Raw genomic sequence first — 21,416 nt, 5'->3', positions numbered from 1 at the left:
TTGAACTTACATGAGGGCAGAATTTCCCAGTTTCGGCCCTCTTGACATTGTGCTGGATAGTTGTGTCAGGCTGTCCTGTACATGTGGTAAACGCCAGCAGCAGCCCCCTAGTTGTGTCAAAAATGTCTCTCGATGTTGCCAAGCGTCCTGTTAAGGGGAGGAATCCTGGTTGACGACTGCTTCTCCCTCCCACTCCTCTGTTGTTGTTTAGTTGCTAGGTTGTGCCTGACTCTGTGACCCTGTGAACTCTAGCAGCCCGCCAGGCTCCTGTGTCCATGGGGATTCTCCAGGCAAGAATACTGGAGTTGGGTTGCCACGTCCTTCTTCAGGGGATCTTCCCAACCCAGGGACCGAACCCTCATCTCCTGCATTGGCAGCTGGATTCTTTACCACTGAGCCACCTGGGAAGCCTCCTCCTCCGCAGGGATCCCTTGTATTAAGTAAACCTCCTTGAATTCTCCTCACTTGAGAGTGCCTGCCACTTGCTGTTAGGAGCCTGACTGGCACATCAGGCAGGCACTCCCTCCTCTCAGTGCAGTCAGAAACACGGAAGAGACGTGAGCTGGGCTTTTCCGGCCTGTGTCTCCACGGGGGGCTGGGCACTCCCTGGAGTCCTGTCCCACCCCCAGGGGTGCCTGCTCTGGTGGCTCCTTTGGCCTCGAATGGGCTTTATCTGTTGTCCTTCCCACAGAATATCTTCTTATTGAGGTGAAATTCAGATACCCTCATGTCAGGGAACCTTTTCTTTGGACTTTCCTGGGGGCTCAGTTGGTAAAGCATCTTCCTGTGATGCAGGAGGCCTGGGTTCGAGCCCTGGGTGGGGAAGATCCTCTGGAGAAGGGAATGGCTCCCCACTCCAGTATTCTTGCCCTGGAAATCCCGTGGACAGAAGAGCCTGGCAGGCTGCAGTCCACGGGAGTCACAAAGAGTCGGACCCGACTGAATGACTAAACCACCACCACAGTGTGAAACCCTGTATGCTTTTAATACAGTTAAAACAATGAACAGTTACGAAGCTAGAAATTTAAGCACTATAAAAACAATTAACCAGTTTACAATTTTTAACTGTTTAAAAATGAACAGTTCAGGGGCAGTTTAGCACATGGGAAATGTCATGCACTCACCACGTCCGTCTAGTTCCTAAACAGCTTCCCCACCCCCAGAGGACACCCTGTACCCATTAAGCAGTTGTGTTCTCTCAGTGTGGATTTTCCTCTTCTAGTCTTTCCTGTTTTTTAATTTTTTCCCCCAATTATTTGTTTGTTTGTTTTTGGCTGTGCTGGGTCTTAGTTGCTGCATGCGGGCTTTTTTCTTTTCTCCATGCATATGGAGCATGCGCTCCAGGGTGCACAGGCTTCACTAGTTGTGGCGCTTGGATTTTTAGTAGTCCCAAGACATGTGGAATCTTTCTGGACTAGGGATCAAACCCAGGTCCCCGGCATGGGCAGGTGAATCCCGAGCAGGTGGACCACCAGAGAAGTTGCCTTCCTGTTTTTTTTAAAGCACAGCTCAAGTTCCTGCCTTCCCTGGTGGCTCAGTTGGTAACGAATCTGCCTGGAATCCAGGAGACCACTTGCAATGCAGGAGACCTGAGTTTGATCACTGCATTGGGAAGATTCCCTGGAGAAGGAAATAGCAACCCACTGTAATATTCTTGCCTGGGAAATCCCATGGACAGAGGAACCTGGTGAGCTACAGCCAATGGGGTTGCAAAGAGTTGGACATGACTTAGTGACTTAAACCACCACCAAAATCCCACTCTTGCAGTCTGCTTCCCCTGGCCCCCAGCAGGCCAGCAGTGTGGTGTGGAAGGTCAGCAGACCAGGTCTCAGCAGTGCTTTGCTCCCTGGTCCCCAGAGAACCTTGCCATCTTCTTTTCTTATCTCTTGTACCCACTGAGTGAATTGCCAAGGCTGATGTTGTTGTTGTTTAATCCTTAAGTTGTGTCTGACTCTTTGTGAACCCATGGATCATGGCCCACCAGGCTCCTCTGTCCATGGGATTCTCCAGGCAAGAATACTGGAGAGGGTGGCCATTTCCTTCTCCAGGGGATCTCCCCAACCCAGGGATTGAACCCACTATTCTTTACTGCTGAGCCACCAGGGAAGCCCAAGGGTTGGCATTAGACCAGAGAAATGACTTTCCTTCTGCTACTGCGTAGAGAGGTAAGGAAATACTGCTGTGTCAGCCTTGACCAAGTGACCCGACTCCTCTGAGGATAGAAACCGTGTTTACCTTGACCTCCTGGATTTTGACAGGGGTGGGAGAAGGAATATACACCTTGAGGGCATCTTGCTGGTTTTTCCCTCCCCAGATGGCAGAGATGCGTTTTCACCTTCACACTCCCCTGGGCCACAGCTACAGAGACCTGGATTGGATTGCTTTGCCTATGGTCCAGATGAAAGTACTTCTTAGAACCAGAGGTCTTAGACCTCTGGGATGTCGGGCTGCCCACAACAACAACAACAACTACAACAACAAGTGAAGTGAAGTAGCTCAGTCGTGTCCGACTCTTTGCGACCCCATGGACTGTAGCCTACCAGGCTCCTCTGTCCATGGGATTTTCCAGGCAAGGATACTGGAGTGGGCTGCCAGTTCCTTCTCCAGCAACCATAGTCAGCATGTATAAAGTGCTGGGTGTATACCAGGTGCTGTTCTAGATGCGTGATGCCTATTCACTCATTTACTAACTGTGGGAGGCAAAGAGAAGTTAAGTAACTTGTCCATGGTCACACAGCTGGTGACCTTCGCTACTCTTAACCCTTGCTCTGCCTCCCCTGGAGGTCACTGAAGGCTGGGGGTTTGTGGGAAAAAATTAGAGTAGGATCTGAAGGCTTCTAAACATGAGAGACAACAGGGAGGTGCGTGAACCGGGTTTCTGATTTTCATCGCAGGTGATTTCTAAGTCAGAGCTTCAGGGTACCACTGTGGACACCGGGGGCATTCCCTGGGGCGCCGCTCAGTTTCTGTTTTCCTTTTGATGGTGCTCTAACAAGAAACTGGGCTTCCCTGGTGGCTCAGACGGTAGAGTCTACGTGCAGTGCAGGAGACCCAGGTTGATCCCTGGGCCGGGAAGATCCCCGGGAGAAGGGAATGGCAACCTGCTCTAGTATTCTTGCCTGGAAAATTCCATGGACAAAGGAGCCTCGCGGGCTGCAGCCCATCAGGTCACGAAGAGTCGGTCACGACTGAGCGACTAACACTTTCACTTCAACAAGAAATTAAAAAGAAGCCTGTCCTGTGAGTCACTTTACTGTACACCTGACACTCACACAGTATTGTGAATCAACTCTACTCCAGTTTTTTTTTTTTTTTCAGAAAAGGAAGCCTGTTCTGGCTCATCTGACTGATAGTGTTGACTCAGGGCCATTGTTGCGGAAGGAAGGAAGCAGAAAGGCTGGGATTTTATAGAGAAATCATTCCTGAATTGGCGCTGGGGCTGTCTCTGCAGGTTTCTTACAGGTTGAGGCTGAGCAGGATTTAACAGAGGGCCGAATCAGTGGACTTGAAGTTGAATCCCTCCTTGAGCACTGGCCACAAGTGAAGGTCTTTCCCTCTCAGCCTCAGTGCTCTGTTGAGTAGAGCCCACCTTTCCTTCTTTGTGAAGGATTAGATGTGTGTGTGTGCATGTGTACCCAGTCACTCAGTCGTGTCGGACTCTGTGTGACCCTGTGGACTGTAGTAGTCCAGACTCCTCTGTCAATGGGATTTCCCAGGCAAGAATACTGGAATAGGTTGCCTTTTCCTTCCAGGGGATCTTCCAGCCCAGGGATCAGACCCGCATTTTCTTCATTGGCAGGTGGATTCTTTACCTCTGAGCCACCTGGGAAGCCCTGAAGGGTTAGATGCTGGCCGCTTCATGGGCTTAGCCCAGCGTGAGGCTCAGCAGGTGGGCACCTGCTCTCGCTCCTCCTGGTCCTTGGAGAAGGTAGGAAAGAGCCCGGTAGCATTGCTTGCTTTGCCTGCCGTCTCAGAACAGAGGCCCCAGGTTTGCAGACTGCAGAGCTTGGAGGGCATGATCTCATGCAGAAATCAGTGTCCCGAGAAGGGAAGTGACTGTCCCTGTCACAGGGCCAGCAAGCAGCCCGGCCGGGATGAGAACTCATGATGCCTTGTGACTTCCCTCCAGCACTCCTTCCACGGAGGCTTGTAGCCCTGGGCCTCCTGGGCACGTCCTGCCATCGGTGAATGTTGCCTCCAGCGCTCCTTCCACGAAGCCTCATGGCCCTGGGCCTCCTGGGCGCCTCCTGCCGCCGGTGAATGTTGCCAAGGGCACCCGTGCTCCCCCTGCCCTGGGAGATGCGGGTCCCTTAATCCCATTCAGGGCTGGGATGGTCATGGGCACCCCTCCACGGGTCAGGATTATCTCCTTCAAGTGCACTTCTTGTCTGGGGAGGGTGCGTGGCGGGCTGTTTCTCTAGAGAGCAGGCTTTCTTCCCACCGCAGAGAGGCTTTGCAGGGTGAGGCAGGGAAGGCTGTTGGCGGCTCCAGGAAAGCAGTGTCGCAGATTCCGTAGGAAAGCTCTGGGGTCCTTGCTAGGGGTAGGCACTCTATCCTTGCTCTTCCCTTGTGCATCAGGAACCAGCAGCATCAGCACCACATGGGAGCTTGTGAGAAATGCAGAATCCTAGGCCCCACCCAGCCCTTGATTTAGAACCTGCCTTTTAGCCAAGACCCCAGGAGATTTCTGTGCAGGTGAAAGCTTGTGAATTACTGCACTAACAATGATCAGTAAGGAGATGATGGAGATTTTTATTTTCTTTGTCAATCCTGCGCCCCTCCCACGCTATGTTGTTATTGTACTTCTTCACATGAGTTACTTTATAAAAAAACTATGGTGAAATACAGGTAACATAAAATTTGCCATCCTCACCATTTTTGGAATATTTATGTATTTATTTACTTTTGGCTGTGCTAGGGCTTCGTTGCTGTGTCGGGCTTTTTCTCTAGTTGTGATGAGCGGGGCCTACCTACTCCCTAGTTGCGATGCGAAGGCTTCTCATTGCGGTGGCTTCTCTTGTTGCAGAACACAGCCTTTAGGGTGCTTGGGCTTCAGTAATTGTGGTTCCCGGGCTCTAGGTCACAGGCTCGGTAGTCGTGGCACGTGGGCTTGGTTGCTCTGCGGCACGTGGGATCTTCCCGGATCAGGGATTAAACCCCTGTCTCCTGCATTGGCAGGTGGATACTTTTACCACTGAGTTGCAGCACACGCGATCTTTAGCTGTGGCATGACTAGTTCCCTGATTGGGGATCGAACCTGGGCCCCCTGCATTGGGAGCAGGGAGTCTTAGTCTGGACCACCAGGGAGGTCCCATCTTAAGCATTTTTAAGTGTACAGTTTGGTGGCATTAACTACCTCTGACTGTTGTGTGGCCGTCACCACCACCCATCCCCAGGCCTGTCTTCATCTTGTAAAAGTGCAGACGTGTAGCTGTGAAACTCTAACCCCCCATTCTCTTCCCTCGCCTCCCCTGACAACCACCATTATGCTTTCTTTCTTTATGAGTTTGATTACTCTTAGTATCTCATGTAATTGGAGTCATGCAGTGTTTTCTCTCTCTGTGTCTGCTTTATTTCACTTAGTGTGACATTCTTCAAGCCTCATTTGTGTTGCAGCATACTGCAGAGTTGCCTTGCCTTTTAAGGCTGAATAATACCCATTGTATGTGCATGCCACATTTTGCGTCTCCATTCAGCTGTTGATGTACACAGGAGTTGCTTCCACATCTTAGCTACTGTGAATAATGCTGCTGTGAACGTAAGCATATAAATAGCTCTTCAAGACTGTGCTCTCAATTCTTTCGAGCATACACCCAGAAGTTCTGGGTTGTGTATGATAATTCTAAGACACGAATTATTTTTATGATCAGAAAAAATAGCAAAAGCACTTCAGGGGGGAAAACCTTGTCACGTTTCCAGTTGGCATCGCCCAAGGGCAAGTAGAGTTGTTGGGTGCAGTACTTGGAAAAAGGAAGAAAGCAAGACTGCCTTCCCCATTTTGGTGTTAGAGGGAAAAGAGCAGAAACTCGCCCTCCTGCTGCCTGAGGAGCAGGGTGTGTTGGTAGAGGTGTGTGTGAGGCCCTCAGGCAGGTGGGGTTTCTAGCCATCCTGAAAGTTCAGGATGGCCTCTCGTCTGGTGGGAAGGGTGCGTGGGCTGACCTCTCTCAAGACCTTTTCCAGAAAAAATTACAGTGGCAGTGTTTGGGAAGTCAGTTTCATTACTGTGTGTCCATAGAGAGTCTGTGAACTGGTTTAACCTCCTGGCCTGGGGTAAGGCGGGAGCCCACACGATAGTCCTGCCATAGCCCTTAAGGGGCATGGTCTCCAGTTAGGGGGATGGTTCCAATGACTAGTGTTCAAATTAGAACAAAAACCTGAACCCGCTGTCATGGTCCACGAGGCCTTTGTGACTGGCCCCTGCCTGCCACTCTGATCTTTGCTTCCCCCTTTCTGCTTTCTGCTTAAGTCACTGGAGACTTCCTTCAGGTCCTGGGAGACGGAAGCCAGGCTGTTTTTGCCTCTCTTCCCTGGCTGTTTGCTCCGCCTGGAATGCTGCTACTGCTAAGTTGCTTCAGTCGTGTCTGACTCTGTGTGACCCCATAGACGGCAGCCCACCAGGCTCCCCCGTCCCTGGGATTCTCCAGGCAAGAACACTGGAGTGGGTTGCCATTTCCTGGAACACTAGTCTCTCATAACTTTCCATGACTGCTCCTCCACGTTATAAAGGGCTCAGCTGGGGTGTCGTGTGTGCAGAGAGACTTTCCACGACTGCCCTGGCAGACGTGGACCTCCAGCTTCCTCCTGGTCTCTTCACTTCATCTGGTTTTTCTTCCTAGTATGACTCTCTAACACCTTCTCCTCTGTTAGTTTACTTAGGAACCATTTGTTTCTTCCTAATAGCATTTTCATTCCACGAGAAGATGGCTCTTTTATACCACTGAACTCCTGTGTCCCCAGCACTTAGAACACTGCCTGGCACCCAGTAGAAGTTCAGCAAATGTCGAGTGGGTCAGCGCGTGCACTTGCTCATCCTCTGAGCTTCTGTATCCCCATGTGCGATTCAGGGATCCTAATACCTGGCTGGTAGAGTGGTCATGAAAATTACAGGACGCAGTGCATTCAGAGGAACTCAGTTTGGTGCCTGGTGTACAGGAAGTGCTCAGCACATGGGCACGGTTGTTAGCAACTGGGTGGCCCTGGCATGACTTGGATGAAACCCTGACCATCTCGCTCTCTCTTTAAAAACGATGTTAATCTGTCTATTTATTTGGCTGTGCCAGGTCTTAGCTGCAACATGCAGGATCTTTTTGTTGTGGCATGTGAGATCCAGTTCCCTGGTTGAACCCGGGCCCTCTATACTGAGAGCCAGTGGACCACCAGGGAAGTCCCCACACTGACTTCCCTTGTGATCCTAAATTTGGATCTCCTGTGAAGCAATTGTGTTTGGTGTCTGGGGTATCATAACACGTAGCCACATCTCTGTGGATTGGAGTCACTGGGCCCCCTGTGGAGCATCAGATGTGGTTCTGACAGTGTTCCACCTGGGCCTTTGAAGTGGCCTAGCATGTGTCTGTGCTCAGTTGTTCAGCTGTGTCTGATTCTGTGCAACCCCGTGGACTGTAGCCCACCAGGCTCCTCTGTCCATGGGATTCTCCAGGCAAGAATACTGGAGTGGGTGGCCATTTCCTACTCCAGGGGATCTTCCTGACCCAGGGATCGAACCCGCCGCTCCTGCATCTCCTGGATTGTCAGGCAGATTCTTTACCACTGAGCCACCTGGGAAGACAGAATTGGCCTTGCCCCACACCCTCTTAAATGGGAGTTTGGTGTATGACATGTGTATCGTTTGGAAATGCTTTTGACTGTAAGTAACCACCCAGTGTACAGGGCTTGAACAAATGGAATGATTTGTTCTGTGAAAGCTCTGAGATTTCTAGTTTGGTTCATCGGCGAAATGACATCAGGGCTGGTGTCTCTGTGATTCTCTTGGGCTTCCCTGCAGATGCTGCTCTGGCTTCCCCCAATGTGTTTAGGATGCAGGCATGAGGGATGGAAGCAGGAGTGAAGCCATTAGCATCTGTCCTTTTTCCCCCAGGCTCCTCCCAGCGCTCTTCCATTTACATCTCATCAGCTGGAACTTCTTAAGGTCAGCCTTAAAAGAGAGGCTGAGTAATTAGGTTTTTCATGGGAAAATTACGTTAGAGATGATGGTGAGGTCAGCTGACCAGCAGTGCCTGCCATGCTAGGAAACCTGTTTTAAGTTAGACTATTGCTTCTCAACGGGGGGCAGTTTTGTCCCCCAGAGGATGTCTGGTAGAATCCAGAGATTTTTGTTGGCACAACTAGGGTGTGTGTGTGTGTGTGTGTGTGTGTGTGTGTGTGTGTGTGTGTGTGTGTGTGTGTGTGTGTGCGTGCGTGCACACTAATGGTATCTTGTGGGTAGAGGCCAGGGATGCTGCCAGACATCTTAACAGTTCACAGGACAGCTGCAGAGAGTTATCTGATCCACATGTCAGTGACACCAAGGTTGAGAAACCCGTAAGTTAGATCATTCCAGAAACATCATCCAGATTTGGGGAACACTAGTTTAGTTGCTTTCCTGTGATGTAGTGACAGGAAAGGGGTCAGACCTCATTGTATTGGTGCAGATTATTGATACCTGGTCTTGTTATTGATTTTATTAAAGAGAAAGTTGATGCTGGCTGAGAACAGCCAAATGGTACATGTCAGAGTCTTAGTAGAAGGCGAATGTCAAACAGAACTAATCAAGCCCCTTGCCTTCTAGGAACACAGAACAATGACATGAAAAGACAGTTTCTGCTGGAGCGACTGCTGGATGCAGTGAAACAGGTAAGAAGGAAGCGCATGTTGGACTTTGAGCTCAAGTCATAGTGTCAGATGATGAACGTAGAAGTCATTTCTGCCCTTCTGTCTGCACAGACCTACTTCTGCCTTGCATCTGGGAGGCTCTGTGAGGCTAACCATTTCCCCCAGCAAGTAACAGTGATCAGAGATGGGGACGGAGGGGCTCCTGTGTGATGATATCCTAAAGCCCCCGGAGGACCCACCCCTATCCTTCAGTGATGTCCCTCTGAGAAGGGCATTAATGTGGGTTTCAAAGTCTTATTTCCAAGCAGTTATTTTTGTTTGTTTTTGCTGCGTTGCATGGCTTGTAGTAAAATGCAGGAACTAAAATCCCCAGATTGAACCCAGGCCCTCGGCAGTGAGAGCAGGGTCCTGACCGCTGGACCGCTGGGGAATTTCCAAAGCAGACCTGGGTTCAATCCCTGGATTGGGAAAATCCCCTGGAGAAGGGAAAGGCTACCCACTCCAGTATTCTGGCCTGGAGAATGCCGTGGACTGCAGTCCATGGGGTCGCAAAGAGTCGGACACGACTGAGTGACTTTCACTTTCTAAGGGTGCTGCAGTGCTGGTTGGGAGTCAGGACCCCATGTGAGCACAAGGACAGAAATCAGGCCGTGCTCAGGGTCGAATGGCGTCTCCAGATGGGCTCTGCTTGGTTTGGCTGATGCTGAATTGACGCCTGGCTTTTGGCTGGGTGTGGAAGCGGGTGTTGACACAAGGTTGGCATCAGGTTGTCTGCTTATAACTACCCAACAGGCCGCGTTCCTTGCACGTTCATCTTATGTCTGGTGCTCCGCTGAGTGCTTTCCATCGAATCCTTCCAGCCACCCTGTGAGATAGTTCTTGCAATTATTGCCATTTTACAGATGAAGGAATGAAGAACTGAAGCTCAGGTCCAATAACTTGCTGCCAGTGTCATAGTAATAAATAGCAGAGCTGGGATCCAGCCCTAGGAATTCATGTTTCAGAAGGGGTGACTGGCGGTTGCCGGCGTGTCATCACAATATAGGGAGATAAGTATGTCCTTTAATGGGAGTGCCTCTTAAGGGTTCACGTGAGCTCGGAGAATTTAGCATCTGTCCAAGCCTCGAGGCATCCAGTCATGGCAGAAAGGACACAGACTCAGGGGTAGCTGGGTTGGAAGGCCAGCTTTGTCTCCTGACAGCTGTGTGTGCTGGGGCAACTTACCCAGCCTCTCTGAGCATCCTTCTTCTTTTTAATTGGGTCCCCATCTCTATAGGGCTGTGGAGGGAATTGCTTAAAGGGGTAAAGGGCTGTGGCCAGTGCCTGGTCCCCAATAAATGCAGAGCTGACATTATTAGTTTTTTTTCTTTCTTTGTTCCAGAAATGGAACGCAAAATAAGATGAAGAGTTAACTCCAACCACTTCAAATGTAGCAGTTAAACAGAAATAACTTGGATCTTCCACCCAGAGCTATGATTACTATTTGGGAGAGTGAAAAGTGTTGTATATATGCCTTTTAAAAACCAACTTTAGTTATTACAGTGCTTGGCAAATAGTAATTTCTCAATACGTAAAATTTAATAGTTTGCTGCTGCTGCTGCTGCTAAGTCTCTTCAGTCGTGTCCGACTCTGTGTGACCCCGTAGACGGCAGCCCATCAGGCTCCGTCGTCCCTGGGATTCTCCAGGCAAGAACACTGGAGTGGGCTGCCATTTCCTTCTCCAATGCATGAAAGAGAAAAGTGAAAGTGAAGTTGCTCAGTCGTGTCCGACTGTTAGTGACCCCATGGACTGCAGCCTACCAGGCTCCTCCATCCATGGATTTTCCAGGCAAGAGTACTGGAGTGGGGTGCCGTTGCCTTCTCCGATTTAATAGTTTAGTTTTCTTTAATATCTTGAGTGTTGAGATTGAAACCCTATTCAATTTAGGATTAATTGGACTGGGTAACCTGCTAGTTTTTATTTCATGTTTATTATGTGTATCTTTTCATATGCATGTGGAATACACTATGATTTCTTAGCTTCATTAAGAAATTAAAATTTCTTCAAGTTGGAAAGAAAAAAAATAAAACCCAACTTTATTGAGGTGTGATTTGCATACAATAAAAATGCCAATTTTAAATGTGCAGTTCCGTGAGTTTTGACCGAAGTATCATTTAAATTTCTATATACATACACACATACACCCCTGCACACATATGTGATAATAAATTTAGGAATCTGGTAAACCTGCTACCCACAGTGGAGGCTCTATACCTGTGAAAGAGAGTAGTGGAGAGTGGTAATGGCTGCGCAATATTGTGAACTGAGTTGCATGACTAAAAATGGTTGAAAGGGTAAATCTTATGTTATCTACATTTCAGCACCGTTAAAGAAAAAAAAAAAAAGAAAGTTTGCTTTTGTTTCCACCCTCCCTGGGTGAATTGTCATTTGGCACAACCAGAGGGCTTGTTTGAAGCTTGATTTCTGCTGTCATAACTTCACAGCAGCCATAACAACTCTGGGCCCTGTCAGAAGGGACCCGTCATCATCACAGATTTGTGGCAGTTTTAATTATTGCCTGTTAAGAGCTCTGCGTTATTGACAGTCAGCTGCTGACAGATAGAAGCAGCTTCCTAGAGACTCTGCAGACGGCTTCTGTTTTCCTCTTAGCGCTGTCTTTGCGTAGGGCTCCCTTCTGTACAAGCAAGAGGTAAAAGGGCTTCTTCCTTCAAATGGCGGCTGGAAGGCTGGGGTGCCCGCCATCCCACTTCTTGGGCTGACCCCCAGGGCTCGGGGATGCCCTGATTCGGCCACCAGAGTTTCTGGCCCTGGGTCACCCCAGACCCCAAAGGCTCCTGGGGGTGGTTTTGTGTGTCCATCCCAATGGCTGATCTCAGCGACTCTTTTTTTCCTGCAGTGCCAGATCCGCTTCGGAGGGAGAAAGGAGATCGCCTCAGATTCCGACAGCAGGTAAATAATGTAGCCTCTGAAACCCATTACCCTCAAGGCCAAAAAGGTAGCCAGAGATTCACCAGCTTTTATATTCTGCCACTGCAGCCAAGTGGGGCGGTGATTACGTTACCAAGTTTGAGTTTGGACAGCAAGCCAATAATTGAGAGACGAGTTGTTGGGGCAGAGAATAATGGCTTGATTCAGAAAACCAGCTAACCAAAAGATGCTGGGCTTGTGTCTCCAAAGAAGTGTCTTGCCTGAGTTAGCATTCAGGCTCCTTTTATAATAAAAGGGGAGGGGATAAAGTCAAACACTGCTGGTTCCCATTGGCCTCCAAAGGGATGTGTTAATTTCTCCTTCCTGTAGTCATTCACTGGTGGTCCTGGTCAGGAGGTTTTCTATGAGCTAAACCAAAGTATTTTAGCTTAATGCTCATTACCTGGGAAGCAGGGTTCCCAGAAATGGGCCATTATGTGTAATTTAAACTTCTAGGTAACATCCTTTTAGTGATTAACTTGTAATAGAATGCAAAAATTCTTCTCTATCACAATTACGTTTGGTGGGGGTGGGGGGCAGTATAGATCTATACAGTGACTTCTTGTCTAAAGTACTCCCAGCTCCCTGTCATCCTCTTTCTAGGAATCTTCTCTGAGGGAATTACTTGAAATGCCTTTCCACGTGAAGTTATTTTCACAGTAATTTATAATGATGAAAACTCAGAAATCTGAAGGCTCAACAAGTGGGAAGTGGTGAATAATGAAGCATAGTGCATCAGTAGTTTGAAATGTTCTATAGCCCATTACACTGATGTCCATACAGAATTTGTTATAAGCAGAAAAATGCAAATCTAGGAATTTAAAAGTAATATATTTAGTAAAAATTAAAAGAGCAGCATTCAGAGTTAATATGGATGCAGAGTATTAAACAACTCTGGCAAAAAAACATACCAAAATGTAAATAGAGATCGTGTTGAGGTTAAGACTATTGGGAATCTGTATCCTTTCTGATATTTTGTCACATTTTATACTGTGATCATGTGTCCCTTTTATAATTAGAAAAAGTCCTAAAAATGGCCATTGACCTTCATGACCCAGGAAAGGCTGACATGACTGAATAAGCTTGTATAAGAGATACAGGCATTTGCTGGAAATGCGCAGTGATGTTCAAGGCTGCTTTGTGCTCTGCAGCTAGGGAAGAGCAGGAGGAACATTCCCGAAAAGGAAGAGATGGGAGGGAACTCACTGCTCAGCACTCGTCTCAGTCTGGAGACGTGTGTGTTCCCTCTGACCCTGACCTACCCAGCCCAGCCCGTTCCTCCTCTGTCCCTCCAACCCTTGCTCTTCTGTTGGCACTTTACCAGCCATGAGCAGAGCGTGCAGTGCTACCTTTACGTGGATTTATGGGGACTGTTTGAAACCAGTGCAGATTTAAAATTCTACCCCTCACCCCTACAGTCTCTGCCTCTTCTTTGCTCAGTTTTTCTCCACAGCACCGACTAACGACTGTATATTGTGCTTTTTAAATTTCTTATTTCATTTCTTCCAGTTTCCCCATACCACAGTGTCCACTCTGCAGGCAGAGAGGTTTGGCTGTCTTGTTCAAGGTGCATCCTCAGCCTGGAAGCATCTAGAAGTTGTTGAGGGAGATCCGTTGTCTGGTTGATTGTGTGCCTGGCTTCCTACCACATATGGTCAAGGGTGTAAAGATCTGTGAGCTTGGAGGGCAAAGGGGCAGCTTCTCCATTTCTTTCTGAGTATTTTGCACAGACGTTCTGTGCCTGTCACTCCTGAGGTTCTCTACATGTTTGTGGCATTAGATCATTAAATTGATTGATTGCTTCAGTTCTTCCTGAGGACCTACTATGGGGCTGCGTCTCCATCAGTGCAGGGGTCCTCCTTTTGGGACCAGGGTTACCTGCATGAGAACAGGAGTCCTTGATCTCCTGAACTAGGAGGAAGGTGTGTGTGTGTGTGTGTGTGTGTGTGTGTGTGTGTGTGTTTATGGGTGCGTGGTGTATGTAGTCAGGAGTTTTTTATTTTTTTTTTTTAATAATTATGCTTTTTATTTCCTTAGAGAAGCCATCTCTGAATGTTAGATGAACATGTTCTTATATAGTAGAGCTTACCATTATAACTTTTATTCTGTAAACTGTTGTTTATAGTAGAATTTACAAAGTTAATTCCTCCTGGGGTATTAATAACCGTGGTTTCTGGCTCCCAGCAAGACCCTGCTCCATCATGATAATGATGGTTACCGTCTCTGACTGTTCCTGCCACTCCTTGTTTGTGTTGACTCTTAGTCTCAGGGCAGCCCCAGGAGGAGCATAATTCTTTCTTCACAGATGAGAAAACAGAAGCCTGGAGAAGGAAGCTAATACAGCCTTGGTGTACCGTCTCGGCAATGTTAGGGTTGAAGGTTGGACCCTCGTTTCTTGGGCTCCAAAATCTGTTCTTTCCGTATTATATCACATTTAGCGATTGCATTAGTTGTGAGCTAGGTTAAATTCCCCCCTCCCCCCAAAGGGTTCCTTCTCAATATCCGAGTCTTAGTCCCCTCTTGCCGTGTGTCTGGCTAAAGGTGGCACCACCTTTGTGTAGGGAAGGCCACATCATTGTCCTTATTTGGTGAGAAAGTCTAACCTCGAGGGAAAGTCAGTGACTGTTTTAAAGCCACTGTCTTGAGGTCTGAAAAGAAAGGTGATTCGCCTCTCTCCGCACCCTTTCAGACAGCCTGGCACCAGGATGGATCTCAAATCCATTGGCTTCTCTCCAGCCCCCCAGCTGTTGCCCATCACCGTCACCCCGCGGCTCACAGGGTGACCGCCGTGGACCTTCCCCCGTCTCCTTTCTTGCCCTGCCTCCTCTGTGTCCAGCGGGCTCTGCAGAAGCAGATTCCTGTCCATCACCCCTCCACGGAAAACCTTCCACCGCCTTCTCTTTGCTCTTGGGCAGGCGACCCACATGCTGGACGACCTGGAGGGCCCCCTAGCGCTCCCCTGGCTCTGTGCCCTGCCACTCTGGCCTGGCCTTTTCTGGTTTTTGTTTTTTGTTCTTAAAGCCTTTCAGTCATTTTTCAGGGAAGCCGTCCAGGTCCCTGATATGAATCCTCCACACTCTTCTCCAGCCCTGGCCGCCTGGGCTGTCTCCTCGCTCTGTACCAGGGACTGGCAGACTCTTGCTGTTAAGGCTCGGATTTGTCCTCAGGCTGTACTGCGCTGACCTGGCTCTGTACCGTTCGAGGCTATAAACCTCTGTGGGATGAATGCATTACATCTATCTGCTCAACTAGGTGACCAGCTGGAGAGAAGCCTGGTTTGTTCACGCTGCTTCCACGGTACCTGACACACACAAGTGCTTGTGTGTGTGTGTGTGTGTGTGTGTGTGCTGAGTCGCTTCAGTCGTGTCTGACTCTGCAACCCTATGGATTGTAGTCTGCCAGCCTTCTCTGTCCATGGAATTCTCCAGGCAAGAATCTTGGAGTTGCCATGCCCTCCTCCAGGGGATCTTCCTGACCCAGGGTTTGAACCTGCGTCTCCTGCATTGGCAGGCGGGTTCTTTCTCCCTGAGCCACCAGGGAAGCCCAACAGTGAGTTACTGAGCGCCTGCTTGGTGTTACATTCTGTGCTTGGCACTGGGGCTTCCTGAGTATTTCTCACATGTTTCTGCCCCTGAGATGACTCCGTGTCCACCAGGGAATATAGTCCAGTGAGGCGGCGATGACAGAATGTGACACTGGGGTGACATCTTAGGGGCTGTTGGATGCCCCGCACAGCCGGGCTTCGAATGCTCTCCCTCCCCTTTCCAGCTGCGTCTCTCACCTAAGTTCAAGAGTTAGATCCACTGTCATACTGTGATTTATAATAAGAAATATGCATTATTGCCCGTCGCTTCTGGTACTACGCTCTTAAAACCCCTGAAATTTCCAAAGCAATGAGAGCCAGAAAGGTATCTTTTGTAATGTTAATATAGTGACTTTGGAAAGCACTCGAGGTTGGGGGCTGGCTGCCAGGAGGACCAACCACACGATTAAGGGGTTGGAACTTTCAGTTCCATCTCACGACCACCGGGGAGGGGAGGGGGCTGGAGATGGAGTTCAGTTGCCAGTGGCCAATGACTTAACCAATTAAATCTGTATAATGAAGCCTCCATAAAAATCCCGGGGTTTAGAGAGCCTCTGGGTCAGTGAGCACTTATAGGTGCAAGGAGAGCGGGCCCTTGGGGGAGTGGGCCCCTGGGGGAGTGGGCCTCTGGGGGTGGGGCCGCTGGGGGGAGTGGCCCACTGGAAGCCCTGTGCTCTCTTCCCGTGTCTTTCTTCTATCTGGCTGTTCCTGAGTTACATCCTTTAGAATAAACCAGTAATCTAGTAAATAAAAGGTTTCTCTCAGTTCTGGGAGCTGCTCTAGCAAATTAATTGAACCCAAGGAGGAGGTCATGGGAACCCCTGAGATACATAACTGGTCAGTCAGAAGCGCAGGTGACAGTCTGGACTTGTGATTGGCTTCTGAAGGGGTGGTTGGGGCAGAAGGTGCTACTCTGTCTAGGGCCCACAGTGCTGGCTTTGCACTTGCAACAGTGATTTTTCCCTTTAAAAGAGCTTTATACATGCGGAAAAAGTGAGTCGGACTCCAGACAAGTAAATAATAGAAACATCTTCAGGCCTTCCCTGGCAGCCCAGTGGCTAACACTTCCCCTTCCACTGCAGAGGGTGAGGGCTCGATTCCCGGTTGGCGAGCTAAGATCCCACGTCTCACGGCCAAAAAAACAAAACATGAGATAGAAGCAGTGTTGTAACAAATTCACTAAAGACTTTAAAAATGGTCCAGATCCCCCCCAAAAAAAACCAGGGAAAGAAAAAGAAAAACCCTCACAAATGACAGAAGTGGCCGAGGTCTCCGTGAATGACTGAAGTTGCGGAAAGAGAGAGCTGGCCAGAGCTCCACTATGTTCAGTACTCTTTGGCTAAAACCCCGATTGCAGAGCACGTCTATGTCTGTGTCTGTGTGAGAGATGTGTTTGGTTTTGCAAGATAACATGGCAAGGTGCAGCAGCCCTCGCATGAAGTATGAAACAACGCTGACAGGAGGCAGATGACAGCCGGGCCTCGTTTTTTCCCCATCGGATTTTGTCCTCGGTAAACCTCTCGGGAGGAAGAGGTGGTGGTCATAAGGCTCCATCCTGCACTCATTTCTCCTCTGTTGGCCTTGTTCTCCTGCTCTGTTTTCTCCTAAGGACAAGGACACATTCTTGTGCTTCATTAAACTGATTGCTCATTCCATCAGTCACGCTGGCCTGTGGGGAGGCAGTAACATATCTTTTGAATAGTTTGCCTTCTAGAAAGAATGGCCTGAGAACTAGCTGATGCTCAAGTCCCTTTGAAGATACATACGCCGGTGCTCCACAGGTGCATCTTCCTCCCATGTGGGATTATGGAACATGCTAATGTTTCCTGTGGAATTAGAAAGAGCAACCCAAACCAGGGGGCAGCAGCGTGAGTGTGGGATGTGGAGCTCAGAGCTTGAATCCTGGTGTTGCCAGTTCCCGGTTGTGTTGGACAAGTTTCTGACTTCCTTGTGCCTCAGTGTTCTCATCTGTAAATGGGGAGAGTAGTGATAATATTCACTCCATAGAGCTGTGAGTTAGTTCATGTGCAGCCCTTAGGTTAGTGCCTGGCGGCTAGTAAGTTTCTAGCAACTGTTAGCTGTTGGGCTTCCCTGGTGGCTCAGATGGTAAGGAATTTGCCTGCAATGCAGGAGACCCAAGGTTGACCCCTGGGTCAGGAAGATCCCCTGGAGGAGGGAAGGGCTACCCACTCCAGTATTCTTGCCTGGGAAATTCCATGGACAGAGGAACCTGGCGGGCTACAGTCCACGGGGTCAGAAAGACTTGGACACAACTGAGCGACTAACACTTTTACTTTCAGTTTTCACTGCCATTATAATTTTCTGTGAAGTGACTTGACACTTGGTAAATATTCTCTGCACATGGGTCTCTCCCGTTGTGGGTGGCAATGAGTTGGGTATTTGTAGATTTTTGTGGCTTGTTCTTGTGACTTTGTCAGAAGGAATCAGAGGGAAGCATTCTCCTTCCAAAACATGCCAGGGAAGAGTTCTTGTTTTGGTGATTTTTCTTTGTTGTTATTCAGTCACTCAGTCATGTCCAACTCTTTTGCCATGTCGTGGACTGTAGCCCACCAGGCTCCTCTGTCCGTGGGATTTCCCAGGCAAGAATACTGGAGTGGGTTGCCATTTCCTTCTCCAGGGGATCTTCCAACCCAGGAATTGAATCTGCATCTTGTGCACTGGCAGGCGGATTCTTCACTGAGCCCCCTGAGATTTTTCTTTACCTGTTAAGGAATTCGAAACTGTGTTGAACGTTTTAGGAAGCGAAAGAACGAAACCAGCTGCCCTTTGCTGTTCCCCAATGTTATTTCCGAGACACCGTTGAAAACTGTCCTGTGTGTTCCTCTGGACACTTATGAAACTGAATGGCTTTTTCACATTCCTTTTCCTCTTTTAAATGTCTCTGGATGTTCATCATGTGTTTTTTTTTTTTTTAAATGTTCAGTTCGTCACAGATTTACCAGCCTCTTAGTGGTTTGAGGTGTTGACCGGATATTCTAATTCTCATCCTGGCAAAACCCCCTGGGGTTCGTTAATTGGATTTCTTATCTCCGCTGCCTGAGCCCTTGCTTTCCACCTTGAGGCTCTAGCAGTGGATAGTTCCATATTGCATTTGCTTTCATTTTACTCTGTGGATCAAATTAATTGATTTCTTTTGGGGGAAAGATTATTTTTAGCAAATGGGGGGGCCCTAGGGCATTTAGCAAATCTGAGCACATTTCCATCTGAATTTTAATAAATATTTGTGTTTTTATGTTGGTAATTGTGGAGAGCAGTGCTTGGCTCATAGGGAATCACGCGTCAGCATGGTCATCACCGTCATCGCCACCATCCTGGTGTGGAGAGAGGCCTTGAGCATGAAGGGTGAGCTTTGGAGTCAGGCATACTTATCTTCATGCTCACGCGGTCCACAGATCACCAGTTGTACCTGTGTGCTAAGTCAGGTGGCAGTAGTGGTAAAGAACCTGCCTGACGGTGCAGGAGACGTAGGAGACCCGGGTTCGATCCCTGGGTCAGGAAGATTCCCTGGAAGAGGGCAGAGCAACCCACTCCAGTACTCTTGCCTGGAGAATCCCATGGATAGAGGAGCCTGGCAGGCTACAGTCCATAGGGTTGCAAAGAGACACAATTGAAGCCTCTTAGCATGCACACATGTGGCATCTCTAGACCTTTCTTGCAGCATCTGTAAAATTAGATGATGAGGGTTTTCCTGGTGGCTCAGTGGTGAAGAATCTGCCTGCCAATGCAGGAGACTCAGCTTCAGTCCCTAGTCCACGAAGATCCCACATGCCGTGGAACAGCTAAGCCAGTGCTCCATCCTGTTGAGCCTGTGCCCTAGAGACCACGCTCCACAATAAGAGAAGCCACCTCAGTGAGAGTTCACAGACCACAGCTAGAGAGTGGCTCCTGTTCATGGCAACTCGAGAAAAGCCCTCGCAGCAATGAGGACCCAGCACAGCCAAAAATAAATAAAGAGATAAGTAAAATAGAATAGATAAACAGATCATTAAAAAAATTAGATTGTGATCGTGGCCCCAACTTCCTGGGATTGAAGTGAGGATTAGATATAATAGTGTTTGCTCGACACACCCAGTGAGAACTTAGTAAGTGCAATACATTTTCTTCCTGTGACTAGACATACCAGTATTTTGGCTAATTTGGAAACTGAAGGCTAGAATGATTCTCGTTAATTCCTTCATTCAGCAGATACTTATTTATAGTCACTGAGTTGGGATTGGCGCTGCAAGCTGGATGAGATGGTTGACGTTCTGAAGGAACTCAGAGCTGAGCCTGGGCAGTGGGCGTGTAAATTGCAGACAGTCATGGTGGCCTGTAGTAATAATTACGTGGTATAGACGTGAGAGGTGAGTACAGGGTCTTTAGTTGTCAGATGGGCAGGATGGGGCTTCCAGGCAGCAGGAGTAGCAAATGCACGGGTGTGAGAGAAAGTCTTGGGATTGTGGATGGTGTGTTGTTTGTGCCGGAAGTTTGGCTGGAAAGTCAATAGATTCTTGACTTGCTGTCATAGGGAAGCATTTGAACTTTATCCAATAGAGTGTTATTTTTTTAAGCTATGGCTATTTGTATAAGATTTTCACAATTTTTGCCACTCCCCTGTACTGTTTGTGCCAGAGATTGGCTTGAGGTGGAATTTTAAGGCCTCCCTTTTCTACTCAGATCTTGTCAGTGAAATCAAAGATTGATGGCTGCTGAAATATTTTTCTTGACATAGTAAAATGATTAACCTGAAAACGTCATTTTATGGTCCCCCTAAAATCGTCATGTAACCCGAGCAGAGTGTGGCAAGAAGGAAAATGATGTCAGGTTTGCATTTCAGGAGAGTGGCTTCTGATCAGCAGGCCAGGAAGGTGGGCCAGGGAGATGGGGTCAGGGTTACAGTGAGAGAGGGGCTGCTCTGCACAGTGGACAAGGAAGCTGAATAGAGCTGGTGGTGCTGGGAGAAGGGACAGAAAGCTTAGGGTGAGCCTGGATGAGACTGACTGACCGGGGGATGAGAACTAAATGCTCTGGCTCTAAGGTATGGCCAGAAATCAGAACAAATGTATATTGCTTTAGATTTTGTTTATTTTTTAAAAAAACAGTATTTTTTTTGGCTCTAATAATAGGCTGCAAATTTTATTCTGAGCCGCCTTTGCTTTCCCAAAGATTTATCTGTACTGTGGGATGGTCTGCATCTTACCTGTTTCTTTGTTTCTTATTGGAGATAGTTGCTTTACAATGCCCTGTGAGTTTCAGGTGTCAGGAAAACTGATTCAGTTTTGTGAATATATGTTGTTTGTTGTTTTGTCTCCAAATTGTGTCCGACTCTTGGCAACTGCGTGGACTGTAAGCTGCCGCCAGGCTCCTCTGTCCAGAGGATTTCCCAGGCAAGGATACTGAAGTGGGTTGCCATTTCCTTCTCCAGGGGATCTTCCCTACCCCAGGATTGAACCTGCATCTCCTGCACTGGCAGGCGATTCTTTACCACCGAGTCACCAGGGAAGTCTATCTATCTACTCTTTTTTAGGTCCTTTTGCCATATAGGTCATTACAGAAATATTGAGTAGAGTTCCCTGTGCTATACAGTAGGTCCTTATTATTATTTCATGTAGAGTAATATATACACCAGTTCCAATCTATCCTCCCCCACAACCCCCCACCTGCCCCCGCCCAATAATTGTAAGTTTGTTTCCTCCATCTGTGACTGTATTCTTTGTTGAAAGGAAACTTTTGGTGGGGAGTTTTCTTTCTTCCAGGTTATGGACTCTGACCAAACTGGGAGATCCATTGGCCGCTGGACCTGATGTCACGTCTCTGCTTCCTGATTTCCTGTTTATTCGGTCCTTCTGCACTGAGCGTCTCTTGGCTTTCTCCACCCTCTTTTTCCCTTTCGATTTGTCAGCTCCCTAGACTGATTCCTTCTCTGCTTTCACCTCCCATCCCTGACTTTGAAGCTCCTCATCTGCCAGAAGAATCCCAAGTGCAAGCCTGTGTTTGCATCTGGACCAAAGCTTGAGGGTCTGTCTACCCTAGAGA

The 21,416-nt window shown here is 48.4% G+C and overlaps 1 protein-coding gene across 1 annotated transcript in view; it reads left to right on the top strand.

The window, feature by feature from the left end:
- Positions 1–8,748: 8,748 nt before the first annotated feature.
- The window catches only part of SNX29 (sorting nexin 29), a 568,901-nt gene continuing 556,233 nt past the window's right edge, over positions 8,749–21,416 (top strand). The window contains exons 1-2 of the mRNA XM_068968397.1: positions 8,749–8,850; positions 11,727–11,779. Coding sequence (XP_068824498.1) covers positions 8,749–8,850; positions 11,727–11,779 — 155 coding nt within the window. The remainder of the gene's footprint in view (positions 8,851–11,726; positions 11,780–21,416) is intronic.

The sequence above is a fragment of the Capricornis sumatraensis genome, chromosome 3 (assembly GCF_032405125.1).
Source record: "Capricornis sumatraensis isolate serow.1 chromosome 3, serow.2, whole genome shotgun sequence".
Classification (NCBI taxonomy): Eukaryota; Metazoa; Chordata; class Mammalia; order Artiodactyla; family Bovidae; genus Capricornis; species Capricornis sumatraensis.
This window is presented reverse-complemented; position numbering and strand designations above follow the sequence as displayed.